This window comes from Phlebotomus papatasi, chromosome 1, assembly GCF_024763615.1.
Source record: "Phlebotomus papatasi isolate M1 chromosome 1, Ppap_2.1, whole genome shotgun sequence".
Taxonomy (NCBI): Eukaryota; Metazoa; Arthropoda; class Insecta; order Diptera; family Psychodidae; genus Phlebotomus; species Phlebotomus papatasi.
Window position 1 is genome coordinate 98805296 of NC_077222.1, and position 23554 is coordinate 98828849.

Genomic DNA, 23554 nt, shown 5'->3' on the forward strand with positions numbered 1-23554 from the left:
AACCTCCCCAGGGAATAGTCTGTTTTAAATTACTCTGCTCTAAAACAAATTAGAACTAGAACATCCCTGTCTATTGTAGCCCCGTGTTCCCCTATGGGCTGAATTTGACTCTAAAATTTTTCCTGACACCGCCTTTTCAGGGGAAAAATTTCCGGCTTTTTTTTTAACAGTGTATAAGAGTTCCCGGATCCGGAAGAAACAGCCCTTTTTCCATTTCAGGTCAGATTTAGTAAACTGTCTTCGTAAACGGAATATCCTTGGGATTTGCAGAAGAAATATTTGTCGTCTTACCTTGAACGATGCTGCTTATCAAGAAAAATGGCTGCGAGGTTCCTGCTAATCCGGAACTTGAAGGAGGTCTTCGGTTCTCTATCGATCAATACACTACAAAATTCTGTCTATTCTTCAATGAATTCACCTTTATATCACTTTTAATAGCTCTAAGGACTTGATGTTATCAATAAAACTCACTCACAAACAGTTTCTTGGTCATTTTTCTGCGAAATTGTGCAATTGATGGAAAGCTGTGGACGACTAAAAGCCAAGAAAAAAGTATGGCGCCTGCTGCTTTCGTGTAAAAAAAATTTTGTCGAATTTCGCCTGTTTTCGCCTACTTTAGACAAGATTCAAAAATCTACCCGATTCAAATTTTCAACGGGCTTTTTTGGGATCGCATTTGATATTTTTATTATAAAAAAAAATATTAATCATGAATCATAGCATATGCAGAAGAATTCTTATTTATGTGTTTGTCGGATTATGTAAGAACAAACTGAGCATAATAATCTTATCAAAAAAGTTTAATTAGCAATTAAATTGCATTTTTGTATACAAAATATCTCACATAAATTCAAGTAATAACAATGATAAGAATAACCGTATATAAAGCATCCCGTTAATGAGATTGGCAAAATAATTGAGTGGAGAAATTTAGTTTGAAGTGAGCTTCTGGGCAAGAAAGACTATCCAACTGCACCTTTAATATGGATTCCTCAAAAAGTTGGTATTTCTGTAATTTCTGTTTTAGATTAATTTTAAAAGCTGTATTTTTTTTAAGATATGGGCCTGGCTCTTATCCAGATGTACAGCACAGCGGATAAGATGCAGAATCTGCATCATGCTGGAGAATTAATCCGTGAGGCTGTGGCTAAATACAATCCTCATATTGTTTGCCTTCCGGAATTTTTCAATGCTCCCTACGACACTAAACTCTTCCGCACTTACGCTGAGCCCATTCCTGAAGGCATCACCAGTAACTTCCTTGCAAATTTAGCTCAGGAGCTGAATATTCACATTGTTGGAGGGTCAATTCCTGAAATTGACGAGGAGAAACTCTACAATACTTGCACTTTCTGGTCCCCTCGTGGGAGCCTTGTAGTCAAGCACAGGAAAGTTCATTTGTTCGATGTTAATGTACCAGAAGTGATAACATTCAAGGAATCCTCAGTTCTGACTCCAGGAGAATTCCTCACAATCGCGAAAGTTGAGCCAGCGTGCATTGGCTTTGGCATCTGCTTCGACATTCAATTCCCAGAGATGTGGATGAAATATCGTGAAAGAGGATGCAATATCATGATAATCCCATCGGCATTCCCTGTAAAGTACGGAGATATGTACTGGGAGCTGTATCTGCGAGCCAGGGCAGTCGATTCGCAAAGCTTCGTAACCATGATCTCACCAGCTCGAAACGTGGATGCTGGTTACGTATCTCATGGACATTCAATGATTGTCGATCCTTATGGAAAGGTCATCAAATCAGCCAAAGAAGACGAAGAAATTATCTACGTTGATCTTGGTAAGTTGATTCTTGAGGGGAATCTTTAAATATTTTGCTGATTTATCTTTTATTCTTTCTAGATTTCTCTCTGGTGGACAAAGCACGGAATGAGATCAAATCATTTGAGATGCGCAGACCGGATATGTTTGAGCTGGTCCTCAAATCAGTGGAATAGGGCGATTAGCTGTACTGCAATAAGCTTGAACTGAACCAGAAAAGAAACAGTGCATTGATTTCCTAACAGTTTGCTTAATAATGCTTTTTATCAGGCCAGTTATCGGTTTGATATTAATCTGTTTTAATTGATTTATAAAATGATACACTCAAAAAAGAGCTTATTTGAGGCAAGGTTTAAAATCGACTATAAACAGGGTTAGCCACGGTTTAATTTTAAAAAGGTTTTAAACTGTAAACATGAGTTAACCCTGTTTCAGCAATTTTAACTCCTTTTTTTAGTGAAGGATTTCACTATTAACCTTAACACATCGGTTTAAATCTTGCGCAAGGTTTGAATGGTTTTAAATTTCTATCATGGCGAGATTCTTAATGCATTTAAGGGTTTCTCGTGTAAACTTGTCAAGTGGAATCAGTAAGAGAAAAATGGTGTTTAGTGTTCAGTGTGCCTCAAAGAATGGAGGCATTCGCGTTGACATTTCTGGGATTGGGGCTCAATATGAGCCCCCACAGTGACCACCCAGGGACATATCAGCGACAAGAAGAGTAAATTGTGAAAAGTTCTGTGGTAAGTGGTGCTTAATTTTCTTTTCAAGTTTGTAACCAAACGTGCGCGTCAAGAATCAAAGTGCGGAGTTTTCTTTCTTTTTCATGAGATTTTCACTGAATTTAGTGTCAATTTTACCGTAAATGTGTAAATAAATGGTGAGCAATATATTTTCTAAAAAAATCTCGGTGAAATTCTTGAAGATTTTAGTGGAAAAAGCGTGAAAATTCTGTTCACTGAGGATTATCCGCACGCCTAAATTTTAAACCCTGTCAAGATTAGGATTTTACCCCTGTTTTAACCTTGAGTTAACCGTGTTTTAATCTCTCAAGGGTTGATTTTCATCCTTGCCACGGTTAGTATTGGTGCAATGTGTGCGCGTCTAAAGCCATTGTGCGGCGTTTCCTCAAGTTTTCACAGAATTTATCCCAATTTTCCACCATCAATGCCTAAATAAACAGTGAGAAATTAATTTCCATAAAAAATATCGGTGAAATTCTTGAAGATTTTAGTGGAAAAAGCGTGAAAATGCTGTTCACTGAGGATTTTCCGTACGCCTAAATTTTAAACCGTGTCAAGATTAGGATTTTACCCCTGTTTTAACCTTGAGTTAACCTTAAGTATTTTAATCTCTCAAGGGTTGATTTTCATCCTTGCCACGGTTAGTATTGGTGCAAAGTGTGCGCATCCAAAGTTAAAGTGCGGCGTTTTCTGTATTTTTAACGGGATTTTCACGAAATTTTAAAAATTATTATTTTCTTATCTTTATCTTTATTTTCTAAAAAAAAATCGATAAAATTTCTCGTAATTTTAGTGAAAAAACTGTGAAATGCTGTTCACCACAAAATATTCTAAAGACTTTTGAATTTTAAACTGTGTCAAGATTACGTTTTAACTTCTTTTTTTAATCTCGAGTTAACCGTTTTATACGTTTTCTATTTTCCACGGGATTTAGTCTCATTTATTGCTAATGAATAAACATCTATCTATCTATCTACATGTCTAAACGGTTAAGATAAATTTTGTAATTTTAGTTTATGTTACCATTTTTTCTTAGATGTCGGAACTCCAGATTTGCAGAAGTTCGAACGAGAGGATCATACTGAAACATGGAAATTCTACCTAAAATTTCAAGAGGAGAGAGCAGAAGCACGCCAGCATAAAATAATTGCCACCGTCCTGCTTACACATCCTTTGAAGTGGTGCAGGCTGAAGCAGGATTGATTAATTTCAGGAATTACGTAGGTTTCAGAAACCAAAAAATATGCCCTCTTTAATTTTTTTTAAATATAATAAAGAATATTTCTTCAAATCCAACTCTGAAACATAAAAGTACAACATTAGAACAATATTTTCTAAAATTTTCATTTACAAATTTTAAGAGGCTGATCTTTTAAAATGATTTTCGGAGACATAACTCACATAATTTTTCTCTGAAATCAGAAAACTAAATATTTGCTATTAGCAATTGAGTAAAAGTTATATTTCAACGAAAGTTTAAAAACATGAAATTTGTTTTCAATAGCATTTTTTATAAGAAAAAATTGCGTATTTTACACTACATTTCGCCGTGCAAAATAAGGTATGATCAAGGAAAAAAAACAAATCCTTGTTTAAGTTTTAAACAATCAACTCTAGAAGTATGCAAATTTTCGATGAAATTGATGCATTAGTTTTCGAAAAATTTTGCATATAAATCTCACAAATTGAGATTTTTAAAAGAGCTTTAAAGTTGATGCTTCTCAATTGGCTTTAAATAAATTTGTAAAGGCTCTATCCTAAAGTTTCTCACTGGCTTCAAGCTTTGAGATGAGAAAATATTCTTCACATGTTGTACTTTGTTATCAAAGAATATGTATATATTTTTTTAAAAATGCCTTTTTAAAGCAAATTTCCCATATCCTTGTAGGTAGAAACGTCAGAAGTTTTTAAAAAAGGCATTTAAAAAAAATTCTACTAGTGTGTAGACGCCATAATGCTGTTAAGATAATCTAGATATATTTACTTATTTTTCATTGAGATAAGATTAAATATTGAAAAAGAATATATAGGTAAACAAATACTGTCAATTTTTCTTGATGGATTTTCCTAAGTTTTTGCTTAATTGTTTTGAAAATAACTTTTCTCATGCTGTTGTAAAATTTACTCCCTAGTTTTTGCCAATATTGTTTAAAAAAGCTTTATATAACAGATATTTTTACGATACCTTAAAAAATAATAATATAATAAAGTTTAAAGTAATGAAATAACTAGGAGTTATAAATTCTTATATTTGTGTTAAATTGTAATTATTTAATATTAAAATAAGGAATTATAATGATATATTGTTAGAGAAACAAGTACTATTTTATTGTAATAAATTCTAAATGTTTACTTAACCTAATTATAATTTTTTTATACTTCTACACTGATGTATGTATATGAGAAATTCAAATCTCACTTAAGTAAACTTCTTGGAAATCATTTTTCAATCTTTGTTAGAATTTAAGTCAAATTTACGTGTAAAACAATTAAATAAGGCTTAGAAATTCCTTTTATAATATTTTTCTTCACTGAGATAATAAGAAAATAACGACTAAAGTATAAACTTTTTATTCTAGCCGTTACTTTTTATTTCCTTAGTGATGCAAAATATTATAATAAGAATTTCTAGTTTTATTTAATTATTTTCCAAGTAAATTTGATTTTAATCTTAACAAGGGTTAAAAATAGTCATCCAGGGGTTGAAAGAGGCGAGATTTGAATAAACTCATGACAAGTGTTGTTTTTCCGCTTGCCAGGGGTTGATGGAAACAAGGGTTGAGTGTAACCCGTGTTACGGGTTAAGCCATACTCCTTCCAGGGTTTGACGAAACAGGATTTAAGGTATAAACATGCCGAGGATTGGTCTTCATTCTTGCCAAGGTTTACTGAGAAAAAGGTTTTAAAATATACCCCTGACAAGGATTATAGTTTACTCTTGCCAGGGTTTGACGAAAACAGGGTTTAAAATATAATCGTGACAAGGATTGGTCTTCATTCCTGCCAAGGTTTACTGACGGCAAGGTAAATCAATATCCATAACAGGATTTGACTTTCTACCTTTTCAGGGTTTGGTTGAAACAGGATTTAAAAAATACTTGTACGTCAAACCTTGCCACGTTTAGGTTGAAACAGGGTTTGGCATCAGTTTGATAGACAAACCCTGTTTTACATACCCATTTAACCGTGGATTTTTTTGAGTGTAAATATGTTGATTATAGAGATTATTTAATAAAATTGTTTACCACAACCAATAATTCAATTGAGTATTTTATTCTTTAATAAACTTATCGAAATTTATTAGAAAGAACAGCACATATCAAAGGATATTTTTTAAAAACTTTATGCTATTATTTTTTTAATTTAATATTACACATAGGAATTTTTGCATATTTCTTTTAAAATTTCACATCTGAATAAAATTTTCAATTACAATGATTTTTTATATAACAAGTAAATTATTTCCGTTCTAATTTAATATGTTTAATAGAAATTAAAGAATTTTCTTTTTTTCGTTTTTCTTGTAAATATTTTCGTTATAAAAAATATTTGTTGAAATGAGGTAAATGAGCTAAATCTCAGAATTTTATTTTTTCATTCTTTTATCCATATTACTAAAGATACTTTTTAAAAATCCTGGAGTTTAAGGAGCTTAGAACTTAAAAGAATTTCTTATTAATATTTTTTAAAACATGATTTGTTCGTCGAAATTAAAAAAAGGAATTCTACTCTTTATGTTTTTTTATTTTTTATTTTTGTTTTGGAAACTGGCACAATCGAAATAATACATAAGGGAAAGTACTCTCCCTTCGAACGTTCATGCCTTCGAATAATGTGAATTTTCTTTTATTTTTCCTAAGAGATTTACGCTTTTTTATTAAATATTAGTTAGCTTAACATCAATTATTGATAAATTTGTGATAATTGTGTGTCTTTAGGAAAAATAAAAGAAAATTCACATTATTCGAAGGCATGAACGTTCAAAGGGAGAGTACTTTCCCCTATTAAGTCAAGTAAAAAGTTCTGAAGCCTTTTAATAAAGCGGATGGTGACTGACGATGAAAAGTCTATCACATACGAGAACAACAGTTGGATAAAATCATGGTCGAAGCGTGATGAGTCAGCCCAAATGATCGCAAAGCCCGGATTAACGGCCAAAAAGATTTTGCTGTGTATTTGGTGGGATTGGAAAGGAATTATCCGCTATGTGATGCAACCCAATGGCCATTTCACTAAGCGACTATCATCTTGATAATTTCTTGATAATTTGCAAAATTTTCCTGATGGTACCAAACTGTCCTTAACTCTTTCGTCTCCTTTGGGACACTGGGTACCCATGGATACAATAATTTTATTAGACTATCTAGAATCGATAAAAATCCAATTCTTCTAAATAAGTACAAACTATAAGGATCTCCAAATCTAGGATATTTTTTGCAGGATCCCAATTAACTCCTGAGCTAAGATATTTTTGGTCAAAAATCGTGAATTTTCGATTTTCTGCTTCCTTACAGACATTGTGACTTTTTTGAAATTTCTAGAACAGAATAAGGAAAAACCTCTCGGGGCCAATAAGTATGATAACTAACAATTACAGATTACATAAATTCAGTTTTTCCTATTCTTCCTGATTTTGGTGAATTTTGATTGTCCAGGAAGTGTCTTTTATGCTTTTGAGAAAGCTTAATGTGTCTGCAATAACATCGTGTTGAAAGAAATGTGTTTTAAATTGTTATGTGTAAAATATTATGAGGAATCTGTTCACAAGCAGGAGCTGGGTGTCTTTTTTAGCACTTCCTGGACATCCCACAAGATACTGGTCAATAATTCACCTTGTTTTAGTTATCAACATCGTACAGGAGTCCTTTGACACGCACAAATAGTTTACAAAATCGATAATATTGGCTTTGAGAAAATTGAGATTTGTATCCTTTTCGTTCTTTTGGGGACGAGACTTCTCATGAGTTTTCCAATTTCCCAGGGGCGGAGAAAATTCTTTCTCTACAAAAGTATCATATTTGACCATTAAGAGTTACAATAAAGTGAGTTTTACTGAAATTCGTTTGCTGGATATCTTGTGGTCCGGAAAGAGTTAGAAAGCCCGTGATATAGATTTTGAAAATGGTATGTACACTACCCTTGAGGACAATAGGGTCATATATGACCCGGGGTTTTTCCGAGTTTTCACGAAATGAATTTTTTTTTCCTCTCTGAACTATTATATTTGATCATAAAGCATTAGGAAAAACTCAATTTTACATGAATTCATCTGCTAAATAAAAGTGTGACGCGAAGAGTTAACTTCAAATTTTCCTCAAAGATTTTTAAGAAAATTAAAGGTCTTCTTCCTCTTCTTCGGAGATGAAAGGCTAAATGGTAAAGACTTAACTAACTAAGAAGTGTAAAATTACACATAATAAAGAATAAGAAATGTAGAAGCAATAAAACCCGCCATAAGCAATAAAGGCTCTGCTTTGGCAAAATTCCCACTCTTTTCGAGACAATAGTCTCCTTCCCAGGACCAGAACCTCTGAGGGTGGTGAAGAAGACTGTCAAGCGAGTATCTTATAGGACTATTAGTAATGAATAGGCATGCAAGTAGAGAAAGGGAGAACTCTCTCTCTTCTTGGCGGACCGTCGTGCAGTGCAGACGTGTTTAGGGATAGCTCCTCGCGTACAGTCTGGGGCCCACCCCAGTTAATTGTTCACAAGCCGGTCCATTCCCCATTTAAATAAAGTATTAATCCGCATTGCCCCCACAGAAATATAATTCATTTATTTTTTCCATGTGCCTGAAGGGCCTGAAATAATAGATAGTTTTTCGGGGTTTTGCTAAGTATAAATCAAGTTTGATCTGAACAACCTGGAGTGGAATACTGTAACATTATGACAATGTCATATGACAAATTTTCGTGGTAAATTCGAAAGTAGGACAAAAGTCCAGTGAACATCGAATCCATCGAATAGCTAGTGAAAGCAGCTCTGCTTTCATTAACTAATACGAGATGAATTTTTGATTAGTTTTTAAAAATTAATAATAAAAAAGATTAGAATTTGTCATATGACATTCTCATAGTGTTACAGAACAACGCCCTTACTGAACTGAATTTAGAACGATAAAAGGAGTGAAAATATTTTGTAAATTTTGGCTAAAAGCAAATAAATAGCTTATAATTTTTTTTCATCTTTTGGAATTTTCGATTCACTGATTAAATTAAATATTTTTTTATTGACCAAATAAATTTTACTAAAGTAAAATAATTGTTCTTGGACGTCGATTTTATTGGCCTTAGGCATTTTAACGTGATTTTGGCTTCATTTACTTTGAGAATACAAATATTTATTATTTTAAATGGTTTAATTTTATAATTATATCAAACAAAAAGTTCTTATTTTAGTCAAAAAGAACTTTTTGCAGTAATAATGATAAAAATTATTTAAAACCGTTGGGTACATAAAATTCTAAACAATTTTGAATTAGACGAGTTCCAGGGGAATTCATAAAAACTGTCCCAAAACTTTTGCTTGCAGAAGTTGGCACAATTGATGACTGTCATCTTTTGTTGTGCAATTACAAAAGTCACAGATATTGCAGTGATCGTGTTTTCTGAATAAATTTGTTTCAATTTTATCACGGAAATTTAGGAACTTTCACACTTTTTAAAGAAGAATTTGATTATTCAAGTTCTCAGTCTTTAGTTTAAGTAATTGACATTGTGAAACATCAATGATTTTCTATTCAAAGTGCTCAGCAATCAAAGTTTGGATCATAAAACCTTTATGATAAACAACCAATATATCAGGTGGGCCTAATCAGCTGTTGCCCTGGCATTTGTGTTAGCAGATGGAGAAAAGTATTTCCCAACAAAAACATATTCCAAGTTCTGCTGATTGAAGAAATAGTTGAATAGTTGATTGTTTCTACGGTGTTAGCTTACTTTTTAGTGTTCAAGTAGTTAGTTGAGTAGTTGGGGACAGTTTTTTGTGGGTTTTCCCCTCGACAAATGGTTTTTCTTTCCGGGTGGCCCTTGCTCATGATATTTGCAAGATGGATCCACTGAAAACACCCAAGAGTAAGAACTCCTTTGTCTTCTGCGAAGGCAGATTTGGGATGAACTAATTGGGATATTTGGCAGATTCAAGGGCATCCGGAAGCAGCATTCCGCTGACAATTCGCTTCAATGCCAATGAGGAGAGCATCTCTGAATTCCTGAAGCCAGGGGACAGTCTCTCGGGGAGTCCCCAGAATGTGAGTGATCAACAAAAACACCTTTGTGGTGAAATTACGTTGCGAAATTGCGTGTTTTGTTTTCTTGTGATTGCCAGACGGACGAAAATAGCTGGCGCCGAGAGTTTCTGCAGGGTGGCTTCTTCACTCGCAAGCGCTCAGGAAGTCCCGATGGAGCTGGGATCCTGTCGTCCTCGGAAGGTACCACCTGGAAACTGATCAAAGGCAAGGTCACCCAGGCCATGGAAGATATAAAAGCACCCAAACAGGAAATCCCACCTAAAAGTAAGTTTAATTCTTTTTAATCCCTCGCTGAGTCACCCTGATTTACACTGCTGGAAAGAAATATTTGCCCACTTTAAAAATAACAATTGAATAAATAAAAACATTTAAATAGAACTGCTATATTAAGTAAGGCATACTGCTTCTTATGTAATTACACATTAAACAAACCGACGAAAACAATTTTAAATATTTTCCCGAAATATTAGAATTATTTACTAATATATGGATTTTTTTTTGCCAAAAAATTCAGGACTTATTCAAAAAATCTGAAATCTGTAAAATTTAAACCCCAAAACCCCCGAAATCTTCTAGTAAGTTTTTGAAAGCAATACAAAACGCTCATTTCACATAAGGATATACTTCGGTCGAGATGTTTTCATTGCCTAAAATTCATATAGAACATCGAATACTTTTGTGAAAGTAGTAAAATTTTGCACAGAAAAAATGGGAAATCTTTTAGAACATCCCCAGAATTCAATAGAAATTCTCCAAGAAATCCGTATCAATTAATTTTCACTTAAGGATATACTTCAGTCGAGATGTTTTTTTTGGTAAACGTGTATAGAGAACATCGAAGAGTATGACACTCAGCTCTTTGTTATCCGGCAGACGTGGGGGCAAAATGACAAAAAGGTTTTGTGAATCTAGTCAACGGTTTTTATATTTTGTGTTGTGGGAATTTTTAGTCCGTCGAAGAACAAGAGGATTTTCTTCATGATGTGTTTATGTTTTATTTTTTTTATGGTTATTAGCATCAATAACTTTGATTAAATGAAAATAACACATTAATTCACTCTGAACAAACTGCATGTTTCGTAAAAAACGGTTTGAATACATCAACCGTCAGTATTTGGTAGCTGTCACATGGATATCGAAGTGCCGGATAACAAAGAGTTGTGTGCATATGAATATAATTTCAAGCAGATAATTTACCAAGAGGTTAAAAGTCTTAACCCATTCCTTACCATGGTATTATACATCATACGCAAATTGAGTGATTTTAGATGATTTATTCCTGGGAAATTTATCCGAATTACTGTCGGGTATGGACTTTTAGTAACTTTAGTTCTTCAATAACTTGAAAAAAAAAAATCAGACGGAGAAGAAAATACATTTTGTTATTGTTTTCTTACTTCGACGAAAAATTCGAGATCCCGTCGAATTTGTTAAAATTGGCCTCTTTTCTCTTTCCTGATTTGAATTCTAGTTGCCAATTTGTTTTCTGGGATAGTAAGTCTAGCTAAAGCAATAGAATTTGTAATGAAATGCACATAATTTAAATTCACTGACAGTTAAAAAGTGTGTTTGACATAGGCTTCCCGCGCCCCCATAATAGCTATTTTTTTCTTTTCAAAAAAAATCATCTATTCATCTGCAGGAAACTAATCCCAAAATATGAACATTTTATCTCAAGTATTTCTGGTACATTGACTGAATGGGTTAAAATAAACAATGAAATCCAGAGAGAATTCAGGAAAGAAATATTTGACATAATGACTCCTGCTTCCGGAAATACGAAAAAATATTATTTCTGTCATGATTCAAATTCTAGATATCTAACTCTATATCTATATCTAGGAAGATTTTAGCATTTTGCCGCCAAAAATTACTGGGCGATTTAGCTGATTTAAATTGAAATGATTTAGCTGATTTTATACGAAAAAATATTTGAAAATACTGAACTTCAGGAACAATAAATTCTTTTTTAGGAACACAATCTTTTAGGTTTAGGTTATTACAATTTTTATAAATTATTTTAATGATTTTACTCATTTCGGGGCTCATTCTTGGTAACTGATTTCGAAGTGCCGCGAAAATTCACGTAGAGAATTTAATGTTAAAAATGCTTCATTCCTTAGAATTAAGTAATTTTTACAAGAAAATCCTTCTTATAATTTGGTTCAATACAGCTATTTGGGTTAATTGTAAATACTTGTCGATATTACAACAAAAACATTGGGACAAAATTTTCATCTGGAAGACTCATATTCTTTTGAGCTGTCTCAAAATTCAGGATAGGTTTGAGAAAAATCTTTTTGTACAACACTATTTGGGTTAATAAGGAATGCAAAAGTACGTATTACAAGAAGGTACACAACCTGCTAATAAGCATAAATTAGAGAAAAAAGAATATTTTGTCGCATTTTTATAGATTTTTTGTCACCGCAGCGCCGTCAGACGTTTGTCAAGTGAGTTATTTGTGTTTCAATCTTTTTCTTACAGTTGAATTGCGCGCGATTTTAGAAACTTTCCATTTGAAGTCATATTTGCATTAAATTTCTTTGTATTTCTCCAAGATTCAAAAGTAAAAGGGTGTGTAGCGAAGAGCTACCCGTCTTCCGACAAAAATATCAAGAAGATAATTTCTTTTTATGTGAATTTTTCATTCTATTGCAGTCGAGTTCCTCAGATTTGAACTCCTCAAATTTGAATGACGGTTGAGTTCAAAATGTAAAATTTGAAGTTGTGTGAAGAAAGTTTTGCGTAGAGTCTGAACTAGAACCATTTTTCTCTGGTGTTTCCTTAATATTATCGTGTTATATTAACTTCCGCAACAAATTCCATTTATTTCACAATAAATTACATTGATACAGTAGAGTCTCGCTATAGTCCATATTTGGTTCCAGATTTGACACTTGGGTCGCACTATAGTCCATATCATTTTTTTAAATTATCAACGACTTTTAGTATTGAAATTGCTCGACGGCTTCCACTTTCTTTGCGATTGTGGTACTTGTCCTTGCTCTCTTCATTGTGGATCACAATTATCACAACTACTTAATAAAGTTTGCCAAAAATATTAAAATAATTATGCATGTCGCATACTAAAAAACATAACCTGACTTAAAATCAGTGTTTTGAAATCAACGGTCGATAAATTGTGAACTATAGAGCGATGGCCTATAGCGAGACTCTACTGTATATTCTCTAAATTTAATTGTCTTAATTAAGGGAAAGTGCATTTCAAATGAATTCCGTAACATTTTTGAAAATATCGTTCAAATTTGAGGAGTGAAAAATGTCATCTATACCCCCCAAATGTTCAAATTTGAGGAACTCTACTGTATGTCTTTTAAATAAGCGAAAAGCGGGATTAGTGTTACCAGCACGACTATCTGGAATTTCTATTAGAATTATCAATACAACATTTCGGATATTACACGACTTTAACCGAGTTCAGGTCTGTTTTAGGGATCTCTCAGGCGGACAATTGACCATATTTGAAAATACCGTTGAATCATTCCTAATAACGAGTTTTCAAGGTCAAAGGTTAAAGAGACACTAGAGAGCTTATTTATCAGACGAATGGGGTCGTATTTGGGCTAGTTGGAAAGATCTTGGAATTTCCGACAAAACTGAATGAGTTTTGAACCGGTAATGAACCGGTTCATAACCGATAACTAATTTTTTTCGAAATTCAATTATATTAGTCCGAAGTTATTTTGGGTACTGTTTTGAGTGAATCATTCAAATCGGTTGTGAACCGGTTATGAACCGATAAGTAATTTTTGTGGGAAAATCAATTTTATTTCTCTTAAAATTATTTTGTGAGATCTTTTGAGAGATTTACAAATCGGTTTAAATCGGTTGAGAAGCGGTGAACGGTAAATGATGCTAAAGTACTTTTGAGAGATAGCACCTAAGTCACGAGTTTGATAATTTTGCAAAGCCTGGGACGTTTTGCCACCCCTTTAGAAAGAATTACTCAAATTTTAACTAAAAATTTTCATCTGGAATTCGAAAAGAAATCACTGTCCCTATATTTCTTTTCAGCAGTGTTTATACTCAAAAACGTTATCACCAAATCAAATTCTATATGGTGCAAGGTTTATGTACAATTTTTTTCCCACTTTACACAGTTTCAAGTGACGCTGTTGATGATTTAGAGTCGGATTTAGACTCAATGACCGTCAACAGTTCCGTGAGTGAAGAGTTTTGCGAAGCTCAAACATCCAGTGATTTAGGAAAGCAGATTGCAAATAAAACCAATGATTCCGACAGCGATAATGACATTGATTCGGACATTCTCAACCTTGACACTGATTCCGTCAGAGCATCCGGAAAGCGATCACCAGTTCCGGTGGGCAAACCGGTGAAAAAGAGTTTGATGGCAAAGTTCAATAAGGTCAAACGGGGTGATGATTCACTTTCGTTTCTGAGACGTCGCCCAAAGCCAGAGGCGACGACAGTGAAGGTGGAAAAGGCTCCGGTTGAGATAGAGTCTGGAGTGGAAATGATGGAAGACATGATTTTGCCCACGGAACAGACTGAGATGGTGAAATCAGTGGAAATCCCACCGAATCCATCGGTAGCAATGACTCCCGAGGAGAATTTCGTGAATACAGAATCCCAGTCGAAAACAGTGCCAATGAGAGATGAGCCAAAAGCAACAAATGGAGACTTCTTGAGAACCCTTCTTTCACATTTCTACTTTCAGCGCAATGTGGCAGTAGGCTGTGGCCTGCTGATCTTGTGCATCTTGGCGCCGATTCCGCCATTCATGCAAGGCGTCCTGGCGTGCCTGTTTGCCATGCTCTTCCTCACGACGCTCTATGAGATTGTCGTGGAGCTCGTGAGTGTGTCCATGGGCAAGAGTGGCGGACCCGAGAGGGGAGAATTTGCCATTCCTGACTTTGATGCCATGCCAATATGTCAAGTGCCGGCTGTTGAGGAGCATAAATCTCTCAAAACGTACACGGTGAGTATTCGCACTTGGTTGTCATCATAAGACATTTCGATTAGCAGAATGCACGCTGTGAATCACATAATTCTTTGTCCACTCCTCCCCAAAGGCACTCATACATTTTCACTTTGAAATTCTGCATAAATTTTCACAACGACGGAATTATGTGGCTTCTGCCGCGCTGCGGTGATTCATTAGGGGGGCCATTTAATTCTCTGGACATGTACACAAATTGAATATTAGCTCAACAATGTTTGTATTAATTTATCTTTCACTTTCGCGATAATTTTTTGGTAAAGATTTTTCATAAGACAAGAAAGCGTAAAAAATGTTTAGATTGAAATTAATAAGATAAAAAAATAATCTGCAACATTTCATAGCAAAATCCAGAAGAACTATCACCACTTCCCTACAAAAATAAATCCTAGAGAATCTTCTCTACTCTGGAAGATAAAGCTCCCTGCGGCTCTCCCTGAAAAAATCCTGGAAACATGGAATAATGAGGAAAACTTGGAAAATTTTCCCAATTTGAAAATGTCAGGTGTCGGAAAAGCTAGGGGACTTTTCTCAAAGAAATACCTAAGAACTCTTCTATAATCTATATGAACTTTTCCATTAGAAAACCATCTCGCCCGAAGTATATTCTTAACTTTCACAAAATTTCTCCTAGGATTCTTCTTATATTCGTCACGGAATTTTCACATATCTCCGAAAGGAATTTTCCCTTTCCGGGGGGAATTTTCCCCTCGATTTCCCTGGGAAATTTTCGAGAATGGTCTGGAAAATTTATAGATTTTTCCTCGGAATATATGGAGGAATTCCCCAGGGGGTAAATTCTGTAACTTTGTAAGAACGTGAGAAGTGCTAAAAATGAGAAAATACCGAAATTTATCACTTAAGTGTGATTCTCCATGTCCATTTTTGTGACATTTCTCACGATATTTTCGTGACACTTCTCACAAAATGATGGTCCAGTGACTCAAAAATAATTCGGAGAACATGGTCGATTTTTTTTTGTGAGTGTCACTGGTGACCAACTCAGAAAAATTAGAGAATTTTCCCAATCACTAGGAGGAAATTTCCCTTTTAAACTCAAAGAATGCCGGTAGAAACTTCCTCATGAAATTTCCTCTTGAGTGCAGACTGGGAGCCAGTCAAATTATCCGAGAGAATTTTTAAGGGAAATTCTCAAAGGGAATTCAAAGGGATCTCTTTGGAAAATGTCGACAATTCAGCAGGGTAATTTCTCCAGAGATTTCACCCTAATTCCCGTGGCTGAAATCGTAGGAGATTTCAGATAAATATCGAAATTTAGGTGGAAAATCCTAGAAAACGAAAATAAAAATTACCCATAGAAATTTCTCCAGGAATTTCATTGGAATTTCCTAGGAAGTTACCATATTTTGCGAGAGAAGAAAACTCTAATAGAAACCTCTATGATCTATCTGGGAACTTTCCACTGTTTAGTTTCGATAAAAAATAGCGAATTCAAAGGTAAACAGCAAACAGATTTCACTTTTGAGAAATAAGTAGAGATGATAAAATTTCAGAAATTTCACAGCAATCGCCACCTGCTTTAGACGGAAATTCATGAAATTTCTTTAAATTTACCAACTCTAGAAAAAAGGACTACCTAGTTCTTCAGCAAAACTATAGAGGGCATTCTGGTCTACATTTCACTCATATGCCATTTTTCTATCAGTCAATATGAATATTTTATTTTAAATACAAAATTTTATCAACTCACAACTGGCACGCTCATAGCAAAAACCAGTTATTTAAATAGGAAATACGTAGGCGATAAACTGTTTTTGTTCGCTGGAATTCGAAAATCGAAATTACTGTATTAACATTCCTTAACTTCAGCTTCAAATAGAATTTCCATACATTTAGAGTTGTTAACTTTAAGCAAAAGATGTCCCATATGGAATAGTCAAGAAGAGCTGTATTCGGCGATTGGTGCGTCACATTGGAATGTACACTCCCTCTGTTTGAAATATTTGGATACCCACGGCTTCAGAGCTTCTTCCAAGGGAATTTCCCGATATAAATTGGTATTAATTTTGACGCCATGGTTCAAAAACATAGTGGAATGCAATAATCTGCCATTACGGAATGGAAGACTCAACCATAAAAATGGTGGTTCTTGACTTCCGCTGGTTATTCGCATGTCCAATTTTTCGACTGATCTTTCACTGTGATTATATTTTTTGTGACGCGAAATTCTCCCAAAACTTCCAAACACACGCTACTTAAAATTTCTGGCGGAAATCTAAAAAAGGCAAGAAAATAAGCCATTTATGCTTAAGAATAAAATTCATGCGAGCAACCGATATATTAGCGAGTGACAACCAGGCGCAGTAAGGCGAAACAACAAGTTGAGTGAGGAATAAACAACTCATGCTCAATTAGGTCAGTCTGAATGGGCCATTGCCGGTGTGAATTAATATTCAAATCGGCAATAGCTGCTCATTAAGCGGGTTCCTCCAGCTTCGTGGGAACAAGTTTATTGCCTTTAGCAATATGTTCTTAATATCGATCTCATATTCTTATTTTTCCCTTCTTGAGTCCCTGGTTATTAAAGCATTGTGAAGCGCGGCAATAGCCGACGATTGCAATTGCTCCCAGTATTGCGGTATCTTTCTCTCAAAAGTGAAGTTTGAGATGCCCATACATGACTATCAAGCTTCTTAAATCCCTCATTTTCAAACAACAGTAAACAGTAAATCTCTTTGATTACATCGGGAACTTGATGAGTAGAATCTCGTCAAATAGAAATTGGTCTTGTAGCATTCGGTAGCGTGCTTTCGTACCTGACTGACTCAATAACTCCCTGGCTTTCTTCCTTTTGGACGACCGCTAGTCACCAGGTCCATTTCCGGAAAAACGAGTAGCTACGACTAGGCCTTCTATTTGACTCATACTGGGCCCTTTCTCGTTGAGTCTCTTTCAATAAACGCTCGGCAGGAAAGTCTCCGAGTTGTTTGTTGAGGACTGCCAGCGGATATTACTCAACGGAGACCGCTATGCGTTCTGCGTGGCCATTAAACGTTCCATCTTTGTGCAAATGTTCTGTTAGCACACAGAGCGCTATAATCCATCGCGTTGAACGCCGCCCCATTGTTATGGCCTCTGTGGTTGCAAGTCATCTGGAAGCCTATGAAAAGATTGCTCATGCTCACATGTAACGGAAGGGAAGATCTGCCGTCCTAGCCCCTACGGAAGATGATTTCGTGCTCTTTCAGACACTCCTCGCACAATCGTCCTTGCACAAACCCCTATTTGAGATGGAGTGATAAATGTTAGAGTCTGCAATGGAATCTATGACTCGTCATTGTTGCTGACCCAGTTCTTAGTCTCTTCCTCTCTCTCTGTAAAGGTCGTTCAAAGTTCATTTCGTAACAATATCTTTTGTTCACGAATTGCTCAATTGGAACATATTTTTCATCACAGAAGACGATATTCGGTAAATGGACATGAACGACAAAACTTTAGAACAATTTAAAATAAAATTAATAAAAATATCTCTACGATGAATGATTGTATAGGCAGTTCCATATTCATTGTTCTCCCGAAGTATAGATTTAAGTGTAAAAGTTTATACCTAAAGCTAATTACTTGGGTTTTATACCTTGCAAGGGTATAAGAACCTTTAGGAGACCCAAGGGTGATTTGCGAAGGTTTGAGAGGAGTGTTGCGATTACTTAAATACCCCTAGGGCCTAGGCACTCACTATATAAAGTCGCTAGGATGTTGAAAGTATAATTTTCCTATTAGTTTTGATTGATGATTTTTTAGTGGTCAAGGTTTCATTATCGCAAATGGTTTCATAAAGGGAAAACAATTTTGGTCAGTTAGTTAGCCGATCATTCAGTAAAAAGAGATGACAGAGAATCCCAGCTCTCCGTAGAATTCGAGCAGTAAAAAATGCTTAAGAAAAGCACATTTTAGAATGTTTTATTATAAGTAAGAAGTACACGGAGAAATAAAAAAAGTAAATTCGAAAAAGGTATATCATTTACAGGTACATTACCGATTCATTACGGATTAAATTCGATACATCCGGATTGGATATTTCAAGATTTAAAAAAAAAAAACAAATCAAATTCAAATAAATTGGTTGAAAAATAGGCCCTCCAAAGTGGTAAAACTTTAATCTTCGAAAATTCGATATCGAAATAGTTTTCGAACACGGGTGTCTAACTAAGGACGAAATATTCGCCTTAACTTTCTCTAAAACATATTTGAAAATGGAAGAAATCGTAGGAGAAAAAAGTAAAAAGACTGTCCTAGATAAAACTTATAGTGGAGAGGGGGGAGGATCGGCGAAGACCGGAAGTTCGAACAGCAAAAAACAATAATAGGGGAATTTAGGCATGGTTCGCACAGAGTGAACCTTCAAACGATGCGAATTTTCTTCTTGTTTGCAAAGAGCTGACTTACCATTTCTCATCCCGTTTCATGAGCTTAATAATTATCTATCTTATGGCTAAGAAATGACGAACTAGCTCTTTGCAAATAAAGAGAAAATTTGCGTTGTTTGAAGGTTCACTCTGTGCGAACCATGCCAACATTCCCCTAATACTCACATTTGTGGATTTATTCAAGATGAAAATGGCCCCTACCTTTTTTATTTAATTTTCTTTTTAGAAAATTAATTTACATATAATTAGGGTAGGGTAAGGCAGTTCAGTCAGCTGAAGATATTTTTAATACATGTTTGCTCAATGTTTATGAAATATTTTCAAATTGGAGTCCAACTATTTTCCTTCGGTTATTGTTTTTTTTAAATAATATTTTTAAAGGACAGGCTATGTCTGAAACAACGTCTCCTTCCCCTATAGGGTAATGAGGCAAAAAAAACTTTTCTTTTTTTTTTAAATTTTGCATTCAGGGTTGGATGAATGAGATTAATAACTACGATCCTGCCAACTATCACATTTCCATGACCAGAAGTGTTTACGTGAAGCTCGATGGATCGACCCTTCGGGTGTCCAATGTGGCTGATCGTGTGCCCAAGAAGTCCATGTGGAACGAAGTACCCATCGATAAGAATTCCATAACATTCATCAAGCATCGATTCTACAATCTCCTGGGATGCCGAATTGAGATGTGTCCCAAAGGATTGGCCCGGAAGAGGTACTTCAGTCGGAAGTATCCCATTCAGTTGACCATATCTCAGTCCAAGGTGGAACAGAGTTTGGAGAATTGTGTTAGTGGTGGTGAAGTGAGGGAATCAGGGGAGGCATTTAGTGATCGGGACTTGGGGCTAAATCATGTGGGCGGCGGGGCTGAAAGTGGGGAGGAGAAGACTGTGAAGGTAGTTAGTGAGAATGCTTACAATGATCTCGGGAGCACCATAATGAACTTCAATGTGGATTCCGTAGCGCAGATGAATGAGCAGGGGGATTTGGGGATGAGGGAGGCTGCTCCCAGTGGAGATGACGTCAGACTGCTCCTGTTTGCACGTTGTGATCGGGAGAAAGAGGATTGGTTCAGACGATTCTCAGCTGCAAGTTGTGGATCTGTCGTTGATTCGGACTGCCACATTCCGGACATGGTGATGCTCTCGGATGAGGAAGTTGTAAGCATTAAACTGGCCAGCAATTTGGATTTACATCCGCAGAGTGAGAATGCAGAAGAGAAGGCTAATGGAACGGACGTTGGTAAAGTGAGTGAGAAAAGTGGGAAGGAGACTGAAGGAGGAAGGACGGAGAGTCAGAGGAGTAGCATTGCATCAGTCTATGAGGGACTTTTGATTACAACTTGTGCAACAAGAGGACCTGTTGATTACCTGAAATTCATGTCCAAATATCAGGTAAATTTCTATTATTCTCATTTTTGCAACTTTCACAATTGTCTATTTTATTTTGTTTTCAATTGAAAAGGCATTTATTTGAATTGGTACAATTTGCAATTGAAAGTAGTTTATAATGCATTTCAGCTCACTATTCTATTGATGGCTTCATTAAAAGTTATTACAGTCAAAGCATAATTCAGTATTTATGTTTAATTACTCTTTTTAAAAACCCTATCAATATGCTTTAATCGGAATCAGTGTTCATTGATGATTTTCTGAATTATTTAGTTTTTCGAATAATTTAATTGGACTTAAATATTTTATTTTCATAGCTTGGTTTGTAAATGATTGGAAAACTTTGCATTTGTGTCAGTAAATTGACTTTGAAAATTCTTTTTTATTTTTGTATGTTCCTTTTTGATCCTTTAGGGTTTTTATTGAATTAATTAATTGGATAATTTAATAGAATGATTCTTATTTATTATTTAATTAATTGACATTTTATTTGTTGATTTTTCCTAAACATTATTTACAGGATTTAAATTATTTTAAAAAAAATTGGTAAAGGAAATTTATTAAATGGATTTCTAATCGATTATTCTAGGCCTTTATTGTTTGTTCGTAAATGTTTATGAATTTTCACTGGGAACTTACGTAATGTTCGTAAATCCTTTAACCCACAAAAAGTTCGTCAATGTTTGTACTTTTCCACAAACTTTGTTCGTAACACGAGCACGTGACGAGCATTTTTTGTTCTTTTACAAATATTTGTTCGTAAAAGTTCGTAAACACAGAAAAATATTAGTAAAAGTTTGTCATTTGTTCGTAAAGTTTTGTCAGATAAACAAAATTGTACAAACAAATGTTTGTAAAAGAACAAAAAATGCTCATAAAGTGCTCATGTTATAAACAATGTTTGTGAAAGGAGAACACATTTTACGAACTTTTATGTATGTTATATGGTTTGGAGATTATGTTAATTTAGGAGGGTCAGCGAAGATCAGAAGTCGATATCTCTTACCATTTGAATTTTATATGGGTCAAAAGATTTAAAAAAATTACGAAGAAAAGTATTTCTAAAATAGAGCTATTACCGTTACTTTACCGATCCAACATCTATTGTGATCGATGCAGGATTCGGAACGTCAATACCTTCGAAAAAAAAATCTAAATTGAACCAAATCCGTTGAAAATTAGACCCTCTAAAGTAGTTGGAGTTTAAGCTTGAATTATCCAAGATAACGGTTTAACCGGTGAAAGGTATCCAATGGATTAATGTTCAGCTGGACTAATTACAAAACACATCCGAAAATGAACAAAATCGCCAGGGCCGATTTTCAGACTTTTATTTTAGGACAGAATCCTCTCGTTTAGTATCCCTTTTTCAGAGTTCTCTCCGGTTGAGGTTTTTCTTTTACCGATTCGAAGGTATATTAAAGAAAACTTACCTAAAAATCCGTTGGAAGTTCGAACGTTTAATCTGACGAGTTAAACAAAAGCGAGCAATGATAATTCAAAATAGCGAATTTTCCGGTCATAGGTATGTTTGGACGAAATGTTCGCCTGGACTAAATATATATCCAAAAATCATTGAAAAGCTTGGGCCAATTTTGAGAAAAAATGAAAAAAAACATTGTTTTTAGGGAATGTTGAGGGGGTGGGGGGAGGAGAAAAACGTCTAGAGATATTGTTGTTTTTTATTGGGGATCATCGAAGACCGGAAGTCGATATCTCTTACCGTTTAAGCTCCAGAACAGTGAAAAGTTGAAAACAAAGACGATTACATAACTGCTCTCTCTTTGAGTTCGAGTAGTAAAATAAAACACACAATTTACCAATTAAATTGTGCTCACCGTAGTAAGGATATTCTGTCTTAAAATAAGAGTGTCAACCTTCGTCGGCCCATTTATCTCTACGATTTTCAGATAAGTCAAAAATCATGTTTTTGGATTAGATAGAAAGGGGTGGGAGATGATTTGAGTAAGTTCACAATAGAATGTTGACTTACGGTGTGGGGGGAGGGGTCACCGAAAACTGGAAGTCAATATCCCTTACCGTTTGGTAGCCAGGATAGTGAGAAATTGCAAAAAAATTGGATTGTGAATACGGCTGTCTCGTGGAGTTCGAGCAGTTAAAAAAGGTGTCAAGGTGTCTCATGTTTGCGAAATGCTAGAACTTTTAGCATGGAATATACACCTCAAAAGGACTGCCTCATTATTTACCATTTACTGGTTGGCAAGTGACTTATAAACCACTTAAGAGATAGCACAAAAAAGCTGAGGAACACTGAGAGAAGTCCGAAAAAGTTAAAATAACATTCCAGAAATGTTAATTTTACCCTGCATTATTGATCCGAAATCGGTGTAAATATTATGCTTTTTTGGTGTATTAGGGGTTAAAGTTACCCTTTTTCATGTTAATTTTACACTTAAAAAGGTTTAAAATTAACATTAAAAAATGTTTATATATTTTTACACTTAAAAAGTGTTAAAGTTACGAGGAAAAAAAGTTAATCGCACCCTTTTTTTCTCAGTGAAGGAAAACAATTGTTTTCGGGGAAGAAATAGATATCGATTTATTACCGTTTTTTCAATATTCTTTTAGTGGATTCTTAACTGATTGAAACCGGTTCAGTCTTGTCAGAAATTCCAAGACTTTTCCAATGAGTCTAATTATGACTCCATTCAGTAGGGAAATACGCTCTCTAGAGCTTTTTTAACTTCTGACCTTGAAAAAAAAACGTTATTAGAAATGATTTTCCGGCATACGGACGAGATGTCCGCCTATTTGGAGGAGAAGAAGAGGGCTGCAGTGAAATAAGCAACAAAATAATGTTCCTTGAGTCGTCTTATGGAGGGTTCCTGAAGCTTCCAAGTCTCTATCTTTAACCATTTGACCTCTAGGTCTGGTAACGATCGGATAGATCAGACGAACGAACAGAAAGACATCATTTCTCTCAGAAATCATATGAAAACTGATGATTATGTTGAGAAAAGTTGTCCCCGGAGGGAGCAAAATAGAAATTGTTCGTCCTTATA

The 23554-nt window shown here is 34.9% G+C and overlaps 2 protein-coding genes across 2 annotated transcripts; both read left to right on the forward strand.

Annotated features, from left to right (window-relative positions):
- The first annotated feature begins 907 nt into the window (after positions 1-907).
- LOC129810006 (omega-amidase NIT2-like) lies at positions 908-2069 on the forward strand. Its single transcript, XM_055860189.1, has 3 exons — positions 908-999; positions 1058-1795; positions 1858-2069. The coding sequence occupies exons 1-3, from the start codon at positions 984-986 to the stop codon at positions 1950-1952; spliced, it is 849 nt and encodes a 282-aa protein (XP_055716164.1). The 5' UTR covers positions 908-983; the 3' UTR covers positions 1953-2069.
- A 7012-nt stretch (positions 2070-9081) lies between these two features.
- LOC129810008 (uncharacterized) lies at positions 9082-20888 on the forward strand. The gene is made up of 5 exons (XM_055860190.1): positions 9082-9592; positions 9656-9768; positions 9846-10032; positions 13893-14731; positions 19611-20888. Exons 1-5 carry the CDS (start codon positions 9568-9570, stop codon positions 20598-20600), a joined length of 2154 nt encoding a protein of 717 aa, XP_055716165.1. The 5' UTR covers positions 9082-9567; the 3' UTR covers positions 20601-20888.
- The last annotated feature ends 2666 nt before the right edge of the window (positions 20889-23554 follow it).

Coding starts and splice junctions, on each gene's coding strand:
- LOC129810006 (XM_055860189.1), top strand. Junction 1,796..1,857: donor AATTATCTACGTTGATCTTG/GTAAGTTGATTC, acceptor TATTCTTTCTAG/ATTTCTCTCTGGTGGACAAA.
- LOC129810008 (XM_055860190.1), top strand. CDS start 9,568: ATGGATCCACTGAAAACACCCAAGA. Junction 9,593..9,655: donor TCCACTGAAAACACCCAAGA/GTAAGAACTCCT, acceptor GATATTTGGCAG/ATTCAAGGGCATCCGGAAGC. Junction 10,033..13,892: donor ACAGGAAATCCCACCTAAAA/GTAAGTTTAATT, acceptor CACTTTACACAG/TTTCAAGTGACGCTGTTGAT.